This window comes from Haliotis cracherodii, unplaced genomic scaffold (genome assembly GCF_022045235.1).
Source record: "Haliotis cracherodii isolate W230 unplaced genomic scaffold, xgHalCrac1.p SCAF_12, whole genome shotgun sequence".
NCBI classification, from domain to species: domain Eukaryota; kingdom Metazoa; phylum Mollusca; class Gastropoda; order Lepetellida; family Haliotidae; genus Haliotis; species Haliotis cracherodii.
This window is the reverse complement of record NW_027266267.1, coordinates 2,500,183-2,509,187: the sequence shown is the minus strand read 5'-3', so window position 1 is coordinate 2,509,187 and position 9,005 is coordinate 2,500,183. Positions and strand designations below refer to the sequence as shown.

The window sequence follows — 9,005 nt, the reverse complement described above, 5'->3', positions numbered from 1 at the left end:
AATTTGAATCAATGACATGCATCAACCAAGTCAGCGAGGCTGACCACCCGATCCCCTTAGTCGCCTTTTGCGATAAACATGGGTTGCTGAAGACCTATTCTATCCTGGATCTTCATGGGTATATTTTTTATTTAACTGTTTTTTTTTAAATACATCAAGCAACAATGTATTATTGTGCCTGACAATCTTTTTTTTTAGATACATCAAGCAACAATGTATCAATGTGTCTTTCTCTTTCAGTGTCCAACACAGGCCGCGCGATTCACGCTTCAAAAATTCAAATCGCCCCTCATAAAAAAATCAAAGCACGATCTGTCGTGCACTGTAATTTCTTGTACAGTCACTTTATCAGCTGTTTATCCCTACCTTTAGATTCAATACTCACTAAATCTTTAATCAATTAACGAAGAAAGACATTGTAAACAACTGTCGAAGACTGATCAATAACAACTGGAAGTTCGAACACGAGTGACGTCCCTTGGGTTGCTGAATAAATTATAGACAGGATTGGCATAGGAAATGAAATTTGATTTACTTTAGTAAAAAACGTATCCAAACTTTGATCAAAATTATGTTGTATTTTGTTGTTTAGTAATCAAAAACCTTTGAAAAGATGTTTAAAGACAATAAATATTCTATCTTGGATAGTTCTGAAAATATTTTTGAGTATTTTAGTTTGTTTTAGTTTTGTTTCTGAAATCACACAATATGAATCGCCGACTGTCATAGCAGAGGATCTTTTGAATAGTGAATGACCATGTCACACAAAAACAAAAGAATTACAGACTTTTATAATCAAAATAGAAAAAAGCACAAAGCATTGTTATTCATTTCAGTTCTTATTCTGATCTGTTACACTTTTATATGTATGGTGATGTTCCAGTACATAATACAAAATAAGACATTTTTGAAGAAAGCAAATTATCCCCCCCCCTACTTTTTCAAAATTCCTCCTATTTTCTACATGATGGAGGGACAAGTCCCCCCCTTGATTTTCAATTCTGGGTTGGACACTGCTCTTTTTATCCCCCGCCCAACGAAGGAGGTGGAGGATATAGAAACGGGCTCCGTCCGTCCGTACGTATGTACATACGTAGATCCGTCCGTCACGTTTCGTTTCCGGAGCATAACTTATAAACCGTTCAATATTTTTTCATCAAACTTTGCAGGTCTGTCAGGTTCATGCTGAACTGGTGCCTTTTGCTATTGAGAAATTTTTGAAATTTTTATTTTTTACGTTTCCATGGCAACAAGATGGACTTAGGTTCTGTGAGGGTAGGGTTGTTTCCGGAGCATAACTCATAAACCGTTTAATATTTTTTCATCAAACTTTGCAGGTCTGTCAGGTTCATGCTGCACTGGTGCCTTTTGCTGTTGAGAACTTTTAGAAATTTGTATTTTTTGTTTCCATGACAAGTTCCACCTCGGTTAAAAAAGGTTAGGGTTTGTTTAGATTTAATTATGTCATAAATTCTGCAACAAGGCGAGGGATATAGCCACGGTAGTGGCAAACTCTTGTTTTCTCAACAGTCTATAGCACATTTTTTCAAGATCAAAATCAATTACGTGACCTCTCTTACTTTCAGATGTGAAGACGTGGTGGCACAGAATGTTGATCCAAGAGTAAGTCCAATGTGAAACACTTGATCCAAGAATCAGTCCAATGTGAAACACTTGATCCAAGAGTCAATCCAATGTGAAACACTTGATCCAAGAGTCAGTCCAATGTGAAACACTTGATCCAAGAGTCAATCCAATGTGAAACACTTGATCCAAGAGTCAATCCAATGTGAAACACTTGATCCAAGAGTCAGTCCAATGTGTAACACTTGATCCAAGAATCAGTCCAATGTGAAACACTTGATCCAAGAGTCAATCCAATGTGAAACACTTGATCCAAGAGTCAATCCAATGTGAAACACTTGATCCAAGAGTCAATCCAATGTGAAACACTTGATCCAAGAGTCAGTTCAATGTGAAACACTTGATCCAAGAGTAAATCCAACGTGAAACACTTGATCCAAGAGTCAATCCAATGTGAAACACTTGATCCAAGAGTCAATCCAATGTGAAACACTTGATCCAAGAGTCAGTCCAATGTGAAACACTTGATCCAAGAGTCAGTCCAATGTGAAACACTTGATCCAAGAGTCAATCAAATGTGAAAATCTTGATCTAAGAGTCAGTCCAATGTGAAACACTTGATCCAAGAGTAAATCCAATGTGAAACACTTGATCCAAGAGTCACTCCAATGTGAAACACTTGATCCAAGAGTCAATCCAATGTGAAACACTTGATCCAAGAGTAAATCCAACGTGAAACACTTGATCCAAGAGTCACTCCAATGTGAAACACTTGATCACCTGAGAGTAAGAGAGTTAATCGCGCAAGACTAAGAATTGACCCTGTGGCACAATGTTGTGCCATTTGAATTAATCTGATAGTTGACACATTGGCTCACCTGAGACCAAGAGTTGATGACACAAGATTAGGAGTTAACACCTGTGTTGATCTGTGAGAGCTGATCTGAGAGTTGGTCCATGTAATGGTTTATCCATTTGACAGTTGATCCAAGAGTTGATCCATTTGACAGTTGATCCAAGAGTTGATCTGTGTGACAGTTGATCCAAGAGTTGATCCATTTGACAGTTGATCCAAGAGTTGATCTATTTGAATTTTGATCAAGGATTGATCCATTTGACAGTAATCGATTTGACAGTTGATCCAAGAGTTAATCCATTTGACAGTTGATCCAAGGGTTTATCCATTTGACAGTTGAACCAAGAGTTGATCCATTTGACAGTTGATCCAAGAGTTGATCCATTTGACAGTTGATCCAAGCATTGATCCATTTGACAGTTGATCCAATTGTTGATCCATTTGACAGTTGATCCAAGAGTTGATCCATTTGACGGTTGATCCATTTGACAGATGATCTGAGAGTTGGTATCGGAGTTCTTCCCCTAAGACTGCGAGACATGGCCCGTCTGAAGTGCCAAGAGTGTGGGCGGGCCTTCAAGTACCACCACCAGCTGCGGAAGCACCGCCGGGGCCACAGCATGATGAACAGGACCACCTACAGATGTAAAATATGCAACAAGGTCTTCAGCTTCCTCTTCAAACTGCGGGAACATCTAGGCCGTCATTTCAACTGCAAGACCGGCGAGAACATGTACATTGATGACCTGGCTATTGGAGTGACCATCGAGCCAGTCAAGGAGACGGGATATGATTGGGCAGCTTCACGGTGTGCATCGCTGCCCAATGTAGGTGGAGCTAGAGAAAGTTCGGAAGGTGAACCCTGCCACTGTGTCCCAGCTGAGGACTGTATGACTGTGTGCAATCCACGCCATATGTACAGCTGCTCAGGGTGTCCCCGCCATGCTGCTGTCCGACCTCCGTATCGGATCTGCCCTTGCCACCATCACACATCTTGTTGCTCCACCTTCCCTCCCCAGCCGGGCCTGACCTTCCCCAGATACAGCTCAACCAGACTCGTCAACCCACAGCTGGTGCTCCACCTGGACACCATGCAGGACTCTACGCTTGCCCTCCCCCCAGGTCAGCACTGTGTACTGCAGGATAACCCTTGTCACTGCCACCTACCAGGGGAACCTGGTCAGAGGTCCTGTCTCAAACAGGAACTGTCCGGATCTGTACTCGGACACAAGCTGAGCTGCTCCAACTATCGCTGCTGTGTCGCCACAGAGACCATGGGCAATGAGGACCGGTACAGAGATCATGCTACTACTGCTGCTGCTGCTGCAGATGATGATGATGATGATGACCTTGAGGAAGGTCAGTCTGATTCTGACAACACCTCACTGCATCCACAAAGCAAGATCAGTGTTCTAGAGGACCCAGGACAGAAGGCGGATTCAGGAACAAATGTGAGAAATATGTCCAACTTTACTGTTAGCGCTCCACCTGTTACTAAGAATGTGTTAGAGATGTCAGCTTGTGGTAAGACATCACAGACTGAAAGAGAAGAGTCTACGAACAAGTCTCACGGAGAGGAGCAAACTTCAGACAAAGACTGGGAAGCATGTTCAGGATGTTCACGTCCTGATGCAGAACACAGCGATGCCAGCACTATTAACTTGAAGATCCCGTCTCACAGTGCGCACGACCACAGCATGGAGGGCATGGAGGATTTTGACGACATGGCAACCTTAAACGATCTGTCAAATTTCTTTCCTGATCTAAATGACAATCCTTCAGACCAACCACCAGGCCAGGTAAATTCTGAGAGTATGCTTGACACAAGCCTTTCAAACAACCTCATCATTGGCTTGGAGCATGCTTCCAGCACCGAGCTGCATGAGAAAAGTGAGTGTGTCTGTGAGACTGACAAGCCAGGAATGTCTGATATAGAGGCATGTGTGAAGAATGGTCTGGATTCCACTGCCATCAACCCCACAGTGGTTGTCAGTGACCTTCAGGACTGTCTTGGCAGTGACCTTCAGTGCCATCGCCGGGGGAGGCGGAGAAAACGAAACAAGGACTTCCACTGTGATCTGTGTGATGTTACATATGACACCAGGATTGCTCTGGCCAACCACAAACGCTCAAAGAAACATGTACAGACAGAGTCAAATAGCCATGAAGCTGATGTTCCTGAGAATCAGAAGAGACGGAGATCGGATAGGAACTTGAATAAATGTTCCACGGATGTTGAAGAGGACAAATCAGAATCAGGCGAAGGAAGGCAGGACACCGGTACATCTGATAGGATGCTGCGTGTTTCCCCCAAACGGAGCTGTTCAAAGGTGTCAGATCGAAGAGACCATCCTGAAACCGTGTTGAGTGATGAACTGAGGTCGAAGATGGGGCGCTCTGGTTTCAAGAGTGGGAGTTATCGGAGGAGAAGCTGTGGCCCTCAGTTGAAGGCAACGGTCACCAAGTTGAACATCCAGTGCTACATCTGTGGGAAAGCATTTACCACCAAGCAACACTTCATCATTCATGCTAAGGAACACTTGAGGAAACTTGGCTACTGTGAGAAGAAGGATGATCTGTTCTACTGCACAATCTGCTTTGCTTTCTACCCTTGTGAAAATGACCTCCGAGAGCATTTGATTAACAAACATGTTGATGATGATTTAGCTGCTCTGGAGACCAGTCAGACCCAACACCCTGGATGGTATCCACAACATGGCAGCAACCTAGAGGCTTCATCTTCGGCAGATGCTGACAGGGATGGCAACACTGCAATGCCTCGGACCTACTGCAGCAGGAAGGGATATGGCGAGAGCTGGAACGATGGGGGCATGATGACCAAAGTCCGACCTCGCCTCATCAGTGGATCAGATTCTGATATTGCCGAGTCCACGACGGACCAACTTGTATTTGAAGAAATGGACTCCCCAGAATCCAGAGTGAATCCAGAAGCGGAGACCGAAGAATCCCAGGACTACTGCATGTGTCATGTCTGTGGAGATACATATGCCTCGATGTCCGACCTGGTCCAGCATCTGAAGACACATGACGATGCAGGACCTCCAGTAGAGGCAGGAGATGGGTGTCAGGAGATGGGATGGAAGCCCAGGAGAAGCAGCTCTGCATTCAGCACCAACAGGGCAGCTCCACGTTCTGGGCTGCAGTCCAGCAGACACTCCTGCAGTGTGTGTAGAAGGGTGTTGCCGTCCCATCACGCCCTGAAAAGTCATATGCAGGTACATGACCCGGACAGGAAGAGACTACGATGCCCACTCTGTCAGGGTGAGTGTGTGTGGAAGCAGAACTTCAAGAACCATCTCCTGCGCCATGGCACTCCAGTGGGGCAGAGCTTCAGCACGGTTCACTTTGCACCGCACAGTAAGATTCTGTGTCCGTTCTGCAGTGAGGTGAACCTCTACCAGTCAGTCGACGAGTACAAGATACACATGCTGGTGCATGTCAACAAGATCATGAATGAAGAGTGTGGGAAGACCACCTTCCATGGTCACAACCATTTAAACAGAAAGATTCCAGTTGACATGAAACCCAGGGAGGGGAAGATACCCGGACAACGAGCAACACAACCCGCAGGCAACCTGTTCATCAGAACGTACAAGAAAAAGTCTCCAGTCAAACAGAATACTAAAGTAACCCTGGGACGAAGAGGTCCTGCTATGACATCCCAGCCTCCGACCTCAACGCCGAATACACATGGCTACCCTCCTGACAACACTGCTGACCCGAACTGCACAGACGGGAGCCCTGAAGGCTCCCTGCAGGGTAACTCTGGGCTGTTCATGTCCCCGGAGTGGAGCTGGAGCACCGGGTCGCAGTCCGGACCCCCAAATAGAGGTGCCTACACACAATTAGCACCGCCAGAGTCTCAGGCTGTCAGCTTGGTAAAGAAGGTGGGAGCGAATCACAGATCCTTGCCCGTTGAACCTGATTTGAATGATTCTGGTTTTATTCAGACTTTCAGCGGAGAGTCGGATTTTGGCGACATGTCAACTTCTACTCCACTACAGAGGTTGCCGTCTTTTAACACCTTTACTTCTAAGCTTCACACACAGGCTCCCCCCAACAAGTCTCGCACTCAGGCTCCCCCCCACAAGTCTCGCACTCAGGCTCTGCCCGCCCAATCTCCCATGCGGGCTTTGCCCCCCCAGCGCCCTATGCAGAACATGGCGCCTACACAGCAGTACCCGAGATACTCTGGCAGTAGTACTGCCTCACGACCGGCACACACTGGTCCCGCCTTCACAAGGGAGGCAACTCAAGGTGTTCAGCGGAGTCATCTTAGGGAGTTCCTCAGCCTTGCAAGAGTCTCGGAGCTGATGAAGACCACATCAAGCTACACCGAGGCCTTCGAGCGTGAGGGTCATCGCTGCAGCATCTGCCAGTCTGTGGTACTCACCCAGCACAATGTCAAGGAGCACCTGTTCACTCACTTTGACGGTAACGGAAGGTTTGCCTTCATCAAGCGAGACCGGAAACATGAGTGCCCAATATGCTTCAAGATGGTGGGAGAGCGGCGGTCTGCCACGGCACACTTGTTCAGCCACTGGGGCGCCAGCATTCTCCGGTGTCCTGCATGCAATAAGCCCTTCAACTTTCTCAAGACACTCAAAGTCCACGCACAGAAACAACACCCGGACTTCAAGTTTTCTACGTCATTGTTTGATAACATTTAACAGTGACGTGATGCCCGAAAACAACACCAAAAAATAAGTGCTAGTTCTCAATAAGTTTGTTGAGACTTTGTTATTAAGAGTTTATTATGATGACATCATGTACTTGTTATATTGTTTTTTTTGCCATTTCTTGCCAACAAAAAGTATTACCATTATGTTGTTTGTTGAAAGATGGTTTGTGGATTGCGTACGTGTTACCGTCTATTGCTCCCAGATGGAGCAGGTGCCCTTTGTATAACATGCAATAACCACAAGTGCCTTTTGTTACTGATTGATTCTTTTCAATGTTAAAAGTTTTACTACGTATTTGTTTTATCACAGATAGTTGAATAGTTTATTTATTCTCTGACTTTGTATCTGGTTTCATTGATCATTGTTCAATCCTTGATATACATGTTTTAGTAACAATTTGTTTTATGCTTGAGAAGTCAAACTACAAACTTGCTAGACAAGACAGTGTGTTGGTCTGCACCTAGAGTAAATCTTAAATATTTTTCATAGGAAACTGTTCTTTTGTCAGATAATTTTTGTGCCTTTTTGAAAATATGTCTTGTAACTGCCAAGATCTACTTCTAACAAACAAACGAGCATTACATTCTTTCAAATTTTGAAAGATAGTGGAAATTTCGTTACTTTGTTCATATTTGTTACTATGTTTGGTCTCGAAGAAGATACGTGAGTAACAATGCTTACAGCAACCATTGTTAAGTGGCTGTTTTGTTAAACTGTCGACTTCATATACAAGTGAGCTACAGTGCTGTGGCACAGGTATGTTTTCTAACTTTGAATTCAACCAAAGGTCTTGATATTTGGTTTATGTGCTGGCTCTTGAAGCAATTACTAAGTGTAAGGTCAAGGTCAAGGTCACGCTGAAATTATGTTTTCCATTTTCACTGAATTGCCTTTTTCTTCAGATGTTTTGTGAGCTTATTGCATGTAGTGGTTATGTCATTTGAATACTTGTGTATGAGAGGTGTAACGATACGGTTTGGTCGCAATACAATACATGTCCTGACATTATGGGTGTGATATGATTTATTCCGATACATTACTTTTTATTCCCCCACCCCCGGCATATAACGTGGGGGATTTAGCGATCAGCCAATCTGTCTGTCTGTCCGTCTGTCAGTCTGTCCGTAATCATTTCCTTTTCCGGGGCTGAACTCAAAAAAACATTCTGTGTATTTGATCGAAACTTGAAAGATGTATCAGCCACATGCTGAAGTGGTGCCTTCTGCTATTTTCATCATATTTAAAAAAATTATTTTTCAATATCTTTGACAAGGACATGATTGCTTGTTTCATGGATAATTTTGCACGACTTGTTTTTGGTTTCTGGAGCAAAACTCAAAAAGCGTTCTATATTTTTCAATAAAACTTGGCAGATATATCAATCAGATCCTGATGTGGTGAGTTTTGTTTTTTGCGGATTTTTGGCATTTTTATTTTTCTTGATTTCCATGGAAACAATTTGGACTTAGTCTCAAAAGGTAGGGGTAGGTGTTGTTTCTGGAGCACAACTTGAAAACTGTGAAAGACGTTTCATCCTACTCTGGTACATCTATTAAAGGGCTGAAGTGGTGTTTTTTGTTATTTCGGAATTTAAGAACAAAAAATTGTTCCAGTTTCCATGGCAACAAGTTTGACTTGGACTCATAGTGGTGTGTTGTCCAGACCATATCTTTAAAACTGATAGGTATTCTTTCATGACACTTTGCACACACAAAGACCAGTTTGCCTTTTGCTCCTTAGGGGTGTTTAGAAAACAACTTTGATTTTGACTGTTCATATTGGTGTGTACATGACATAGAAATACAAAGTTCCGAATCCCAATTCCATGGTATTGTTTTGATAGCACAATAACTACTCTCGTA

The 9,005-nt window shown here is 43.8% G+C and overlaps 1 protein-coding gene across 1 annotated transcript; it reads left to right on the top strand.

Moving 5' to 3' along the window:
* Positions 1-2,979: 2,979 nt before the first annotated feature.
* On the top strand, positions 2,980-7,149 carry LOC139458113 (zinc finger protein 646-like). The gene has a single exon (XM_071239421.1). It carries the CDS (start codon positions 2,980-2,982, stop codon positions 7,129-7,131), a length of 4,152 nt encoding a protein of 1,383 aa, XP_071095522.1. The 3' UTR covers positions 7,132-7,149.
* The last annotated feature ends 1,856 nt before the right edge of the window (positions 7,150-9,005 follow it).

Coding starts and splice junctions, on each gene's coding strand:
- LOC139458113 (XM_071239421.1), top strand. CDS start 2,980: ATGGCCCGTCTGAAGTGCCAAGAGTGTGGGCGGGCCTTCAAGTACCAC.